This window comes from Vombatus ursinus, unplaced genomic scaffold (genome assembly GCF_900497805.2).
Source record: "Vombatus ursinus unplaced genomic scaffold, bare-nosed wombat genome assembly UNPS02014813.1, whole genome shotgun sequence".
In the NCBI taxonomy this organism is placed as follows: Eukaryota; Metazoa; Chordata; class Mammalia; order Diprotodontia; family Vombatidae; genus Vombatus; species Vombatus ursinus.
The window spans coordinates 23,596,689-23,612,729 of NW_020954591.1; the positions used below are offsets into that span (position 1 = coordinate 23,596,689).

General features: G+C 35.0%; 1 protein-coding gene across 3 annotated transcripts in view; it reads left to right on the forward strand.

Annotated features, from left to right (window-relative positions):
- The window catches only part of NCAPD3 (non-SMC condensin II complex subunit D3), a 108,052-nt gene that overhangs the window by 25,864 nt on the left and 66,147 nt on the right, over nucleotides 1-16,041 (forward strand). For all 3 annotated transcript variants that reach the window (XM_027877638.1, XM_027877637.1, XM_027877636.1), the window contains exons 8-16: nucleotides 1,352-1,485; nucleotides 5,183-5,255; nucleotides 5,769-5,894; nucleotides 6,039-6,288; nucleotides 6,782-6,844; nucleotides 7,132-7,224; nucleotides 9,397-9,470; nucleotides 10,037-10,171; nucleotides 11,295-11,515. In XM_027877638.1, the coding sequence (XP_027733439.1) occupies nucleotides 1,352-1,485; nucleotides 5,183-5,255; nucleotides 5,769-5,894; nucleotides 6,039-6,288; nucleotides 6,782-6,844; nucleotides 7,132-7,224; nucleotides 9,397-9,470; nucleotides 10,037-10,171; nucleotides 11,295-11,515 (1,169 nt within the window). The remainder of the gene's footprint in view (nucleotides 1-1,351; nucleotides 1,486-5,182; nucleotides 5,256-5,768; nucleotides 5,895-6,038; nucleotides 6,289-6,781; nucleotides 6,845-7,131; nucleotides 7,225-9,396; nucleotides 9,471-10,036; nucleotides 10,172-11,294; nucleotides 11,516-16,041) is intronic.

Genomic DNA, 16,041 nt, shown 5'->3' on the forward strand with positions numbered 1-16,041 from the left:
TCTTCTCTCCAGTCAGATAGCTACCACCTTATTTCAGGTCCTTTCCTCTAGATTATTGCCACAAGTTCCTAATTGGTTTTTCTCCTTCAAATCTGTCCCCACTTCAGTCCATCCTACACAACACTACTAAAATAATTTTCCTTAAGGACATATTTGATCATGTTACTCTCCTACTCTGCCAGCCTCCGGTGCTTTTTGTTGCTTTTAGGATCAAATATAAACTCCTTTTAGCTTTGGAAGCCTGAAAAAAAACCCTTGCCCCAGACCATCTTTCCAGTTTCATTGGACGGTATTTTCCTTTCCATACTTTGTGATCCATCCAAATTCTTTGTTCCTCACTCCATCTTCTGTCCTTATACCTTTGTACTTGCCATGTCATTTGACTTGAAAGTGCCTCTTTACCTCTATATCAGACTCCCTTTCTTTCTAAAATGCATCTCAAGGCTTCTATGTGAAGCTTTTCCTGATTTCTCCAGGTACAAGTGCCTTCCCTCCCAAACTACATTATATTTAACTAGTTTGTATATATTTGTATTTGTATTTATATTCGTGCTATGCTGTATATATTTTTATATGTACTTGTTACATCTCCCTTTAGAAGGTAAGCTCTTTGTAAGTAGTGATTGTTTAAATCTTTGTATTGGTGCACGGGCATGGCCCCATGTTGGCATTTAATAAATACTTGATTTACTAATTATTTACAATACTGTATCTTGAATCCCTTTTCCCTTTCAGACATCCTTTAAAAACATAGATATAAAAGTATATTTTTTTAGGTCCAGCATTTAGTATTTTGCATTTTGTACCTAAAGGTATTGAGCATTCTAATAACAATGACTCACTTATATACTGATTTTGTATTTTCAAAGCATTTTTTTTTAATAATAAATCTGTGGGGTAAATAGGGCAGCTGTTATCCTCATTTCTCAGATGAAGAAACAAATACTTTGAATGGTTAAGTGACTTGCCTGTGGTCACATAGATTGTAAGTGTATGAGATGGAATTTAATCCCATGTTTCCTTACTCACAAATTCTGTTTTCAGTCTACTATGCTACTTCGCCTCTCAATTCTCTGCCATTTATAAATGTTTGTTAGATTCTATGCTGTAGGTGTGGGTGGGAAGAAAGGCCAGAAAAATACCATTACTTGTTAGCTATAAGCAATTCTTTTATACTTTACTAGTCACATTTTTGCCCTTGTCTATTTCCTGAAGATGATCAAAGAAATAATGTTTATTATGTTAAGTAGGAAAAAAACCCCAATTTATTTTCTGTTGCTTTTAGATGTAGTACAATAGGCAACTTTGTTAATGTATTTGAATTTTGAACACTACTTACTGTCTTTTTTAGGTCATCACTTGCCTTTTCCATCGATTGCTAAACGTGATACTCATGTTCGAAGCAGGAGAAGGATCTCACCGTGTACCCCTTAATATCACCTCACAAACTATCAATACTAGAAATCATGCAATCCAGTTTATCAGGTGAAGCACAAACACTTTGGCTCTTTTCTCTTCTGACTGCCCTGTCTTAGGTCTCTTAGGACTGATTTCTGTTACTACATTTTGATTTTTTTTTCTAAATGCATTGATTTTTTTTTTTACATTGTTCTTACTTTTTAGTTACTTACTGTACCTCCCCTTCCTCCTTCCCATAGGACTCTTGCTTGAGTGTTCTAAAGCACTCATATTTATTATTTATTACTACATAAGAATATTCTTTTATATTCATATTTTATAGTTTTTCATAATCAAGGCATTAAAGAAAATAATATAACTGGCCATGTCTGAGAATGTGTCTGCCCCATTCTACACTTTGAATCCACTGTCTCTCTGCTGAATGGGGAAGGTATCCTTTGTAATATACCTTCTGGATTCATGAATGGTCCGTTTATTGATTATAGTTATGAAGTATTTCATTAGTTATTTCCATTATACTGTTGTAGTTATTCTGTAAATTATTTTCCTGGTTCACTTATTTTATTCTATATCTTCCTTATAGATTTGTCTGCATTCTTCACATTTCTCATTTCTTTATAATACATTAATATTTTGTCACTTTCATGTGCTATAGTTTCTTTAGCTATTCTGTAATCACTGGGTGCCCACTTCTAGGTCTTTACTACTACAAAAAGTGCTGAAATAAATGTTTTTGTATATGTGCGACCTTTCCCTCTCTCAGGATATTTCCTTAGCAGTGGTATTGGTGGGACAAAGGTATATAACATCCACAAGACTAAATTTTCCATTCGATTGTGTCTAGGGAGATCAAAATGAGATATTTCAGAAAGAGCACAGTTCACAAGGTTCATGTCCTTTCTCTGATCATTGAATTGGGTCAGTTTGGTGCAGGAGTGGGGACCTTCCAGGTGATAGGGCAGATCAACCCTTTCAGCTTGATTTTATCTAGCCATTTTCAATAAGTTTAGTCAATGTATTTTATCTGTACATTCCATTTATCTCCTCCTCCCTAGTTGAACCCTCCCTTGTTGACAAAGGAAAACATTTAATCAAAAACATCCAAAATGGAACTTTATCTAACAAGGAATGTAGTATCCTGTCCTAGTAGTGTTTCATTTCTCTGCCTGAGGGAGGAGATATGCTTCTGTATTTCTTCTTGAAGGCCTTCATTGTTTTTTTCTATTATTCGACATTCAACTTCCCTTTAGTGATATTTACATTTACATTCCTGTAAATGTTGTTTATGTTGTTCTTTTGGTTTTGTTTGTTTTGCTCTTCATCAATTCATACAACTCTACCCAAATTTCTCTGAAGCACTCATATTATTTCCTACTGCGTGGGAATGTTCTTTCATACTTAGATTTTTTTTTTAGCTGTTCCTCATTTGTTTCAGGTTTAGAGTGCTGTTATCAATATTCTTGTATAGGTGGGACTTTTGTTTCTCTTTAGCCTAGTAATGTAAAATTGCTCTGGTACCATTGCCACAGTCTAAAGAATAATTGGCTTCCTATTGAATTGTTGGGGCTTTTCTATTTAGAATAAAGCTTCCCAGGTTTTAGGACTTCAAGTAGTTGAATATCTGTGAACACTGGTTAATCATCTAATCAGTTTTCAAAGAGCAGGACTAACTAATGATAACTTATTCTGAAGTCAAATGAATTGTAAAATGTGACAAAAGACTAAGTTTCCTCAGAACTTACTTTCTTCCTGCCATGTTTTTACCTGTACGTAGGTCTAGCTTTTTCTTTCTTCCCATTTCTGTCTGTTTCTCTCCCTTGTCTTTCCTTTGTCCTTATCTTTGTTTTCCCTTCCCCTTTTGGACTGGTCCTTTCTCAACTCCATTCCTCTCTTTCCCTTTCAGTGTCTCTTTTATTCCCTTCCCCCTTTCAAGGAAAATCTGATCCTAACATAAAATTGAGGTAAATTGGGTTTTTCTTAGGAAAATATGAAAGTTGTTTTTTACTTATATGTAACCTTCTGGCCCTTGATTTAAATTAATTTTTTAAAATTAGATATGTCATTAGTCATAGATTTTTTTTTTTTTTGGATTCAGTCTGGGTTAAGTGACTTGTTTAGGTTCACACAGCTGGGATTTGAACTCAGATCCTCCTGACTCCATGCCTATTCACTGTGCCACCTAGCTTCCCCTGATTGATTTCTTTATTCACTTTTTTGAATTGTTGCAGTAGGTGGAGGTAAGAGAAAGGGGAGAAAAAATGAAGGACTAGTATGCGTACATTCCTAGAATATGAAATTGATCTGAATATAGATTATTCTTTTTTTCCTCCACAAAATAGCCTTACAATAAAACTGAGTATAGCTTATAATTACTATCATTTTTCAGTGCATACACACACACACACACACACACACACACACGCACGCACATGTCTTTGTGCATGTATATACATACATGTGTATGTATTGTGTATGTATTTTCTTTAAATGAGATCTCATTTTAGAAGGGTGATCCCTTCTGACCATTTTGACATAAAGTGGTTAATTACATCAGTGGTGGTAAACGCAAATAGAGAACCATGAAGTAACATTATCTTTATTGTGTTATATTGTTTATTTTGGTAATCATTTCCCAATTACAGTTTAGTCAGATTTAAGTAACACCCTGGTGAATTGTGTAGCATGTAGATGATCTGTGGGTTAAAGAATACCTTTGAAGAATATGTTTTAGAGTTGATTAAATACCTTGCTAGTGATTTTAATTGGAGAAGGAAATGTCAAACCACTCCAATATCTTTGCCAAGAAAACATCAAATGGGGTCACGACGAGTTGAACACAACTGAAATGACTGACTGAACAGTGATTTTAAAGCATTTTATAATTATTTTGCATAAAGGTAGTTGATTAGCTAATTGTTAATTAGCCTGATATTTAGCTAAGAAGATAACTGACCACAGTATTGTGTATTAATCTTGATCAGAGCAAAAGTACAGTGACATATAAATGATGATACAAGTAGGTTTGTGTTAAAGAAAGGTCAAATTTGTACATTATAATTTTGTATATAACTCACCAAATACCCACCAAACTTCAAAGAAGTAATATTACTTTATCTACTAAACTGTCAGTGTTTTAATGAATTACCACATAGTGGTCCCATGGATTACTCTTATCCTACTGGAATTGATGGTGAGGGTTATTACCATGACTTTAATGTAATATATTTTGAACCTGTACAAAAACAAATTAGCTTTCGATTGCATCTGGTTTACCGTATTTCACATGAAAGTTGTGTAGTGGGTAGAGAACTGGCTTCAGGGTCAGAAAGACTTGACAACTTTGATCTCCTGAGCAAGTCACTTAACCTTGGAATGCCCCAGGCAGTTCCCTTTAGAATTAGGATATTGGTATCAGGAGGGGGAGTGGCTGTACAGTGAAAGCTGAGATCTTCAAAAAAATTAGGCCAGTAACTAGTAAAAAGGAACGCAGAGCTTCCTCATTACTTTTTTCTGCCTAGATAAATAAAATGGTCTATTGGATGGTATCTCCTCAGAGTATGAATACCACTGACTCCCTTGTGACTGCTGTCTTTTAACTCTTTATTGTATTGAGATGTCTTTTCAAATGTGGGGGAGGGTTGATGATTTTTTTTTTCCCTTATGTAGGGGAAGTGGTTTTCAAGGAGACGATCTAGAGAAACTGTTGTGCTTAAAACTTGTTTTATTCTGATTTAACAGTAAGGTTGTTTTATGTTTTGAATAGTTCACTAGTGGATGAACTAAAAGAAGTTGTATTTCCAGTTCTTCGTATCTTACTGCAGCATATCTGTTCCAAGGTACTGTTTGCCTTAGTAAGGTGCATATTTATGTATGATATTTGGAATTTAATGTTCATGTGCATAAGTCGGTATCTTCACTGGAAAACATTTTTAAAACTATTAAAAAAAAATTAGAGGCAGCTAGGTGGCTCAATGGATAAAACTCTGAATTGGAGCCAGGAAGACCTGAGTTCAAGTCCAGCCTCAGACACTTACTAGCTGTGTGTCCCAGGGCAAATCTCTTAACCTTTGTCTGCCTCAGTTTCTTCAACTGTAAAATGGAGGTAATAATAGCACCTGTCTCACACAGTTATTGTGAGAATCAGATTATATAATATTTTTAAAGCACTTGTAAACCTTAAAGCTTCATATACATGCTAGCTATTATTATTGTTATTGATAAATTTGAAGATCTTTAACTTTTGATAAATTGACTAGTTTCAGTTCACTTAGCTTTGTGGTCCTGAAAATGACTTGTCATTATGGAAGAGTGTGTTGATCCCAGAATATTTCCCTGTTCTTTTGTTTCAGGTTTTGGATAAATCAGAATATCGGACCTATGCAGCTCAGGCCTTGGCACAGTTGCTCAATAAACTCCCTTGTCTAGAGTATGCTGCATTCATTCGCTGGCTTTACAAATATTCTCGCAGTGCAAAGGTAGGAAGAAATGTCTTATTTATAGATCTTTGGACATGGCACTGCAAACAACTGATGACTGCAAGGTTGCAGGGCATATTAGAAAGATCTTTTCATTTTTTTATTCCCAACTAACGGTGATTCTTATGTTCTTTGCTTCAACAGATCTCACACAGGGTGTTTACTCTCGATGTAGTCCTAGCTCTCTTGGAATATCCTGAAAGAGAGCTGGACAGTTCCCTCTCCCTAGAGGAACAGAAGTTTTTAAAGCACAAATTTTTAGTACAAGAACTGATGTTTGGACGTTGCTCAGACAAGGCACCTACTGTCCGTAGCAAGGCACTCTCAAGTTTTGTTCACTGTCTGGAGATGTCAACTACTGTTATCTCAGATAACATACTTGAGATTTTACAAGGTAGTGTGCAGGCTGTGGTGTGTGTGGGTAAATTTTTTTTTTATTTTGTTTGAATAAATGTCAAGAATTTAGATAGTTTTATTGTAGGGGACTTGTAAAAAGAATATTTCCCCAAATAGATATTGTAGGATATCTTTCTACCCTTTTAAATACCTATTCCAGTAGATTATGTTATCTCACTTGTTTTTAAATAGACTTGTCTGTCTGTTAGAGTTGAAAATCATTTTGTAGAATTTTAAATAGGTATATTTTTAAAGGGGGCTTTGTTACCTAATGTTTATTCAGATTGTTGGCTGCTTTTGTTTCTAGAGATTGCCATGTTTTGTTAAATGTTAAGTAGATATAACTACTGTCCATGTACATTGGAGAGACAAGAATATGATTCGTTTATGGTCATTTAGTCTATTGTATTTAGGTTTAGCTTAATAAGTATCTTGGTTTTGATGACTGTGTTTAATTATGATGTATGATAATGAATTTTCCACTTGTTCAGCCTCCAGTCATGCTGCCTCACAGGTGGATAGTTGTCCCACTACTTTACTGGGAAGCACAGAAGGTAATGGACCAATCTAGTTTCAAACTATGAAACAATTGGCTTTTTATTATTTGGCTCTTATCTAGATAAATTGTCACATTTGAAGTAGGTATATTATTGCTTTTTGGCTTTAGAGTTTTGTATATATGTAATATTGTACATTATTGCTTGATGAAAGAAATTGAGGTTTGTTATCATTGAAAAAATAGAGCAACTACAATAGTGACATGCTACACTCATGCTATCAAATAAATGGTGTAATAACTTTTTACCTTAATTCTTTTTCTCTGTTTTTATTGTCTTTTAAGTTCCTTCTAACTGTCCAAGAAAGACACTTAGTACTTTTAAAACTATAGATGTAACAGATACTGACAGTGGTGGCGAAAGAATTGGATTTGATGGTAAGTCAAGTTATGTTACTCTGAAAAAACTTGAGGTTTAAATAATATTTAATTTGGTTTCAGGCAGCCTTGAGCAATAATACCATTTTAGAGTTCTGATCTGATTAAATTCCTCATTGTAGTAGTGAAGCCTTTTTTCTTAAGAGTGTAGCTCTGATTTATTAAAGTTAATACTGGTGATCATGATGTTAAATCATATTTTATTTCATAAGTTTTCTTTTGTCTTGAAATCAGAAATCACCAGTAATACTCAGTGAAAATTAGGAAGGTGGTTTATTCTCAATAAAGACAGTTGTGCCATGATTTCTAAATCAGATGTGAGCTCTAAAGGTCTAGTCATTGGAAAGTTTTCATTAAAGTTTGATTTGTTTGTCATTCATTTGGGAGGGTTGGGAAGGAGACCAGAATACTTTCCTCTTTAAATATCTCCTTGTTTTCATTATCTTACCATTATTCCTGTTAGGTTGTTTTGACTAGACTCCATGATTAAAACTTTGTTACCTTGTGAAATGTATATTTAAGTATCCACCAAAATTGCTCATTCAGAATCCTTTTCTACTAGTCAGTTTGAAATTTAAACTTACTAATAGTGATTATCAGTAATCATTTGGTGAATCAGTTACTTGTATTGCTTATGTACTCACTTTGTACTGTTAATTTGCCCTTATTTATAGTTGGCTAATGATAATCAGGACTGCAGTGGAAAAGCTAGGAACGCTAGCTTTGGAGTCAGAGGATTGGGGTTCAAATCCTACCTCTGTTGATTACTACCTGTATGACCTTAGCAAGTCACTTAACCTCCAAGATTCTCCAGTTTTTCCTGTATATATCTTGTTTTTACGTAGTTGTTTGCATGTTGTCTCCCCTATATTACATTGTGAGCTTTTTGAGGGTAAGGAGGTTTTTGCTTTTTTTTGTATCTACAGTATTTAGCACAGTGCCTGGCAGATAGCAGGTGCTTAATAAATGTTTATTGTTTAATTGATTGATTGGTACATAATGGGCACGTAATAAATACTTGTTGACTTGACTTCATCTTCCTGGCCCCTAGTTTCCTCATGTGTAAAATGAGGGGGTTAGATTATGTGGCTTTTCTGAGACCCTTTACAATTCTAAATATCTCACCCTATGGCAACTAGGCCATATGTTTACATTTACATGACATTTTTCAGTTACAAATGCAGAGGGATAAAGTGAATTAATTACCTACAGTTGCATGACTTAGTGAGCTATGGAGACAAGACGCGAAATTTTGGCCTTCTGTTCTTCATACTATGCCACATTATCACTGTCATTATGAGTTTTAATTTGTGGCAGAGTATGCTACTCACCATATAGTGCAGGTACTGGTTGTAGTCAGTGCCTATTACATGCTTTTGACAGAGCCCAAAATATCCTGGAATCTTTTCATTGTCCACAAGGTTCAATAGAAAGAAAATTAGACTTGGGTTCTACTCAGTTTTTTTATGGGCTCTCTCTGTGAATTTACATACCTCACTTACTTAATTTGGCTTTATTGTCCTCATTTGCAAAATGAGGATAAAGCTCCTTGTGACAACTGTCTTAAGGGAATATTGTGAGGATTGGGATATACTTTGAAATGTGCTTTACAAATTCAAAGGATTACTGTTATTCAAATTAATATTCTTCACAGTTTAGGTTTTTATGGCTTCATAGATTTGGTTTTGATGTGCTTGGTAGTAGTATGTTCTACTCAAGTTAAATTCTAAATCTTAATTTGCCATTTGTGGATTTTGTGGATTTACAAAATATGTTAAATAAGGCAAAACTGTTTTGAATGTTCTTACTAACTCCAGACTTCCTTTTTGCAAATTAGAGATTTACTATTGCATAGCCTTTTCCAGGAGACTTCAAGTTTTATTAATTTAATGAGACTTTCATGTTATAAAACTTTGTTAGATTAGAAGTACAGATAGTCCCATCTTGTGTTGTTTAAGCAAAAAGTAACCTTTTTTTTTTATTGTACTTGTGCCAGATAATCAGTAAACGTACTCTTTTTCCCTTCTTACTTTTTCTACTACATTTTCAGTTGATGATTTCTTAGACTCAATACAAACACTCTTACACTAGGATTTTCTATTGTGTTATGTTGTGAGGTTACAGATTTGGTTGATTTTGTATCATAATGACTCCTTGATATTTTCTAAATAGGAAACGATATCCTGACCATGCTGAGACAGAGAATTGGTGATGAGAAGACCAATGTTAGAAAATCTGCACTGCAGGTATGCTTTTCTGAAAACTTTACTATGTAAATAACTAGCACTAGAGTCTTCCTAGTAGAAGAGAGGGTTTTGGGAAATCTTATGGTTATATATGTTATTTAACTTACCTTTGCCAACTTGCCTGTTAATCTTTAACCTCAACGTATAGTAAAAATATTGCAGCATTGAAAAGGGCAGTCTAGACTTTCAGTGTTTCTTATTGGTTTTTGTTTTTAGAAAATTGAAAATTTTACATCTTTGATTTCCTTATCCTTCCTTTTGTGCCCTTCTTATGTATATCATTCATCATAATCATCCTATGTAAGATATATATGTATAAGTATGTAATGTGTATAATTGTATGATTATATGACTTGTAGAGGAAGTACAGAAGGGAGCACAGACAAGCAAGGCAGTTTTGAAAGTAATGTGTAGAATTTATTAGATACTTTAAAAAAAATGCTGTGAAATGGAGAGTGACAGTTTCATACAGAAATCTCTTGGTTCTGCTCTGTGTTTAGAAATGCTGTTTTTTATGTTCAAAATTCAGAATAAAAAGGATAAAAATTTTAAAATATGATTTTCAGGTGTTGGTTAGTATTATGAAACACAGTCAGATCCCATGTACCCAGGAAGACTTGTCAACCCTGCAGGATCGGTGTCGGGACCCTGCAGTTTCTGTTCGGAAGCAAGCACTGCAATCTCTTACTGACCTCCTTATGGTGAGGTGATGGGTATTATGGGTCCTTATTCATATTAATTGCATAAGATTGAAAAAAAATTGTCTTAGCAAATGTTATATATTTGACTATCAGAAACTCTGTGTAATCTATTAATTAGCTATCCACATAAAGAGAAAATGGAAGATGTAGACTTTAATTGCAACTGGTTTGCCATATTCCAACTGAAAATGTGAAGTACTTATTCTTGATAATCCTGGCAGTTAACCTCTTGATTTTTGCTAAACTGAAAATGCTCACATACAAATTCAGTACATTTTTCCTTATCTAATTTGGTTGAGCCAGAGGTCTAAATCAGTTTTTAAATAAAACTGAAATATGCACGTGGTGTTGCCATGAGACCAGCTCCATTTAAACCATGTATAATTTAGTTAAAAGCACAGTTGCTGGAGCACTTTGAAAGCATGTTCATTTTCTGCATTTCATTCCAGAAAGCATAAAGCAATAAATATATTGACTTCATCTTTCTGTCAGCATGTATTTTATTTGTTCCTTGGAATAGATATTGATTTATGCTTTATCTTAATATTTACTTCTAGAATCAATCTCTCATGATTTGACATCACCAACGTGAACACTGATATAATCTAATGATAAATTTTAATACTTGATTTAAGATTTCAGTAAGTGCTGGTTTATAATAACTTGTGGCTGAACTTTGTCCATTTTCCTTTCTTTTGGCCTCCTGACATAAATGTTTAAATATTTTTAATAGATGCCTTCAAATTTTTTTTTTTTGCTTATGTTTATACCCCTTATGTTCTTGATCACAAGTTCACTAATTTCATTTGAAAGCCTGAGTTAGTAACTTCAGTTAGAGGCAGGTGGGTAGTGCAGTGGGTAAAGCGCTAGGCCTGGAGTCAGGAAAACCTGAGTTCAAATTTGGCCTCAGACACTTACTAGCTATGTGATCCTGGACAAGTCACTTAACTCCTATCTGCCTCAATTTTCTCAACTATAGAATGGGGAACATAGTAGAATCCACCTCCCAGAGTTGGTATGAGGATCAAATAAGATAATATTTACAAAGTACTTAGCGTAGTGCTTGGCACAAAGCAGGCACTAAATAAATGCTTATTCCCTTTGCTTCCCCTTTTCTTTTAAGGCTCACCACAGAAATGTCTTGATACAGAAAGCCTGGCTGACTGGAATCATCCCAGTTGTGATGGACACTGAAAGCACTGTGCAGGAGAAGGCTCTGGAGTGTCTTGACCAGCTTGTGTTACAGCACATTAAGCACTATGCTAAATTCCAAAGTGACGATGGTAACCAGATGTTAGCATGGGATCTCCTTACTCTTCTCACTTCAGAAAACCAGGAACTAAGGTAAGTTAGTTTTACAGCTCTTTTTCCTTTAAGAAGGACATTTGAATTTTTGTAGTTGTAATTCCTTAAACCTTCTTGTCACAGTTAAATTTTTATGGGCCTTTTAATCATTTTTTGCTTTCATTTGAAGGCTTTTAGATTTCCTCTTGCCATCTTAAAATGTACCCTGTACTAATGGATATAGTACTTTCGTAAAGACTTTACCAGTGCAGAATATTGTGGATTCATGACTTGTTCTTTTTAATGTATTATATTGACTGTTTTTAAAAGCATTTTACAATATTGTTTAAGCTTCTAGTTTACTGTAATAACTAGTTCTTTCCCCTTATTTTTATGTGCTCTTTTGATTTCATTCATTTTTACCCATTCTTTTCTGCTGCCCCCTCATTCTCTCCCTCCCCTTGACATATTTTCTGTTCCCTACTCTACCAGTTATTCCTATTTCATATATCTTCGTTCTCTCCCTTTCCGCCTGATGCTTTTCCATCTGATTAAGGTCTTTCCAGTCTCTAAAAAAGCCTTTCTTTAACCCTTCTATCACAGTCATTTATTGTTCCATTCTTTCTAAGCACTAGTCTAGTTCTGGAACTTTAGGATCCACCTCTGATTTCTACAGGCAGTAGTTTTTTGATGGCCCACGTACCCAGAGAGGGATATAAGTCATACACTTTTGCGTCACTGTCACTTTGGGAAGTAAAGCAAAGAAAAGAGCTTGTAGAGTGTCTAGAAGATACATTATTTCCTGGGATATTTGGTCATCATGTATTGCAGTACTATTGATATTTGAAAAAGAAAGCTACTATGAATATAATTGCAGCTTTACACACCAACATCAGGAGGTAAATAAGCATTTATTAAGTGTGTGTTGTGTTCCAGGCACTGTGCTAAGGGCTGAGAATACAAAGAAAAGCAGAAGACAGTCCTTGTGCTCAAGGAACCCATGGTCTAATGGAGACAACATGTAAACAACTATATACAAGCAAGATATAGACAACATCAATTGGAGATAGTCAATGGAGAGAAAGCACTAGCAGTAATAGGGATTGTAAAAGCCTTGTTATAGAATGTTGCTGAGGACAAAATAGAGAAATTCTGTAAAGAACTTGATAAGATCCTCTAAATTAAACCAACATATACTATGATATTTAATGACTTCAAAGCAAAGGTAGAAGAAGGTGAGGATAGAAATATCTGGAAAATCATGGTTGAGGAGAAAGAAATGAAAGAGGGCCACTTTTTGTCCTCTATCTAAGATGCCATAAGCTGATTTGGGAGATGGCTTAGGAGGAAAGGACTGAGGAAGACCAATTGGAATATCAAAATAGCTTGTTCTTGTTCCACCATGAGGCCCTTTCTTCTGCAGACTTTCCTTAAATGCCCTTTAATTGATAGGGTGTTACTGCCAAGAAGGCTGCATAAATGGAAAGTGGACTGCCCAGCTCCCAAATACCTACTCCAGCAAAACCTTGAAGTTGCCACCAGACAGGTAATAATCAAGAAGTCTTATGAGAAACTTAGAGTAAGTAACTTTTTTCACAAAACCAAAAGCCCCAAAGTAATAGAATGGAAGGCCCATACAACAAAGTTAGTTCCAGCCAGAAATCCACAGGTAATAGGAAAGGGAGCCCGTCTAGCAAAGTGAGAGGCCAGTGTGACCAGAGATGGCATTCTTGTAGCCAAAAGGGACTGTGTCTGGAGATATCAAGGAGAGCTCCTCAGAGAAAGTCCAAGGATAGTCAGAAAGCCCAAGGATGGAGAGCTTGGAAACCATGAGGAGCAGCAGTGGGCAGTAATCATGGTGCCATAGTGTTCTGTCCAGGATACCAGACTTGGGATCTAAGTTCCTTAATTCTCTATCCTGAGACACAAGAAATGGCCCTGAAGATAAAGCAGTCTGAACCTCAAAGGTCCAGGGGATCCTAACTGCAAGGGGAAAGTGAATCCAGGGGACCCAGAACTAGACTAACTAGGGTTGACCACCACACTCAAAAGTGTATCAGGGTGCAGATCCTAGAGCTGGCACAAATCCCCAGTGCAGGAAATAAGTTTGAGGAGAGATGAGTAAACCAAAGAAAACACTGGCCAGCATTTTTTTTTTTAAATTCCAAATCTAACTCTATAATAACTGCAAGAAGAAACTCAAAGGAACAAATGGATTTTCCACAGAAACTACATGAATTGCTAGAAGAATTGAAGCAAAAGATAAATAATGAAATAAAATCTCTAAAAGAAAGACTTGAAAGGAGACTAAATAGCTTCGAGAAAGTGGCAAACCTTACCTAAGAGTGGACTCCCTGAAAACTAAACTAGACTAAAAAGAAGTCAATGACTTTGTGAAACTGTGAGAAATATTGTTACAAAATTTTAAAAATTGAAATAAATAGAAAAAAAGTAAGGTATTTGAGATCAAAAGTACCTGACTAGAAAAAAGTCTAGGAGACATAATTTAAGAATCTTTGTATTTCTGAAATATCATGATTTTTTTAAAAAAGCTTAGATACTATATTTTTGGACATGGATACTCTGTGGATTGATTTTTCTTGCTTTTGTAAATTTTTTGCAAGAGGGTTTTTTTTTGTTTGTCTATATTCTCTTTGTTTTTAATTGGGGCTAGGAATTGAGAGGGAGTCAGGTTTAGCAATAGTGATTCCCAAAAAAGAGGGCCATTGAAACAATTTTTTAAATTCACAGAGGAGAACAGGATTCAGAAGGAAGCAAGACAAGTAGGACAGTATTCAAAGTAACAAGTAGAATTATTTATTTTCACAAAAGAAAATGTTTTGAAACGCGGATTCGCTGGTTCATATAGAATCCTCTTTCTTTTCTTCTGTATGTTTGGAGATGCCCTTTTTGGAGGACAAGTTTAAGTCCAGAATTTTTAAAAATATTTAAAGAAAGAAGAGAAATGATGGAGGTCCTAAATTTGTGGATTAAATAGAAATCTTACACCTCTATATGATGAACATTTACTTAAGGAAAAAGAAAGATTTTAGTCTCTGGACATGCTGAACACCAGTAACATTGTAAAGAATGACAGATTATATTTGAATGGACAGGAAAAGACTTGTTATTGGTGCGAAAGTTTTCTCTGAATCAGCTCTCAGTTTACAACTGTCATACCATTGACTTGTCATCGCTAAGATCTGAATTAAAGAAAAAAAGAATGATCAGAAAATAATATGACATGCACTTAAAACAGTTTCCTCCTGAATTATTTATACAAGTAATTCAAAATAAAAAAATGGAAACTGAAGAATAGAAATAGCATTGATGGCCATTATAATAATTTCATACAGAAGTATATTAATTGTCACAAGGAGATGAAAAGAGCTCACAAAACCCTTTACTTTGTATCAGTTAATTTAAGTCTTCCCATTCTTCTCTGTATTCATCATGTATGTAATTTCTTAAAGCACAGTATCATTTCATGTGCAGTTAATGCTCTTTTTTCTCCTTTTTTGCACATTGTTGACGTTTATGTTTATCAATGATTAAGTTCACATTAAGAAAGAAAAATTAGAACAAAAAAAAGATAGGTTGGAGTCAGATTGAGAAGGTATTTAATTGTCAAATAGAAGAGTGTGTTTTTTATCCTACAGGCTGTCTCGAGTTTTCTTCAGCAGGGAGTGACATGCTTAGACTCCACGCATCAGGAATATCAATTTGACATCTGTGTGGAGAGTAGATTGGAAAGGGGAGAGTCCCTTGACAGGGAGATCAATTGCAAGGCTTCTTAATAATCCAGAGTGGTGAGGAGGGTATGAAGCATATGGTTATTTAAATTTTCAGCTTGGTCCATAAATCTAAATCCCATTGTCATGCACCAACTTCTTAACCATCATACTTCCTTCTTCAGTTTTCCTTTTTCTTTGGAAAGTCTTGCCTTTGAGAGTCAGTAGTGATAAAGATGCTACTTTTGCCTGAGAGGTCTTCATTTTATTGCCAGGAACTTTATAGACTTTAGCATTGAAGCCTCAGAGATACCATGTTTCACTGATGCTTCTCCCCTTTGCTTCTTCTCCTCCTTTATTGGCTTTTTACCTTCTTCACAACCCATTAATGTGTGCATCTTCCAAATATCCGTCCTAGACACTTTACCTTAGCATTCTTGTGCCCTGCCATGGCTTCAGCTAATATCTCTGAGCAAGTAATTTCTAATTCTATAATCTATTTAATCTTTTTCATGTTCCTGATGTACTTTCCTAAGGCCTACAAGAAATCTTCACTTCAATGTTCTGTTTATACTCCAGACTCTACGTGTTCAAAAGCAAGTTTATTGTCTCTCCCCCAGATCTACTCCGTATCTCAATGTTTCCCTCAGGGATACTGCCATTCAACCTAATCTCTCCAGTTTAGGGCCTTGGCATTAACCTTTTTTTTTCCTCCCTCACACCCTTTGATCATTTATTAAAACCCATCAATTCCACCTCTGTAACTTCTTTCACATGTATCTTCTGTGTGTATTCACTGACGTTATCCTTATGTACTCCTTCATTACCAGAATTCAGATTGTCCTGAGTCTGTAC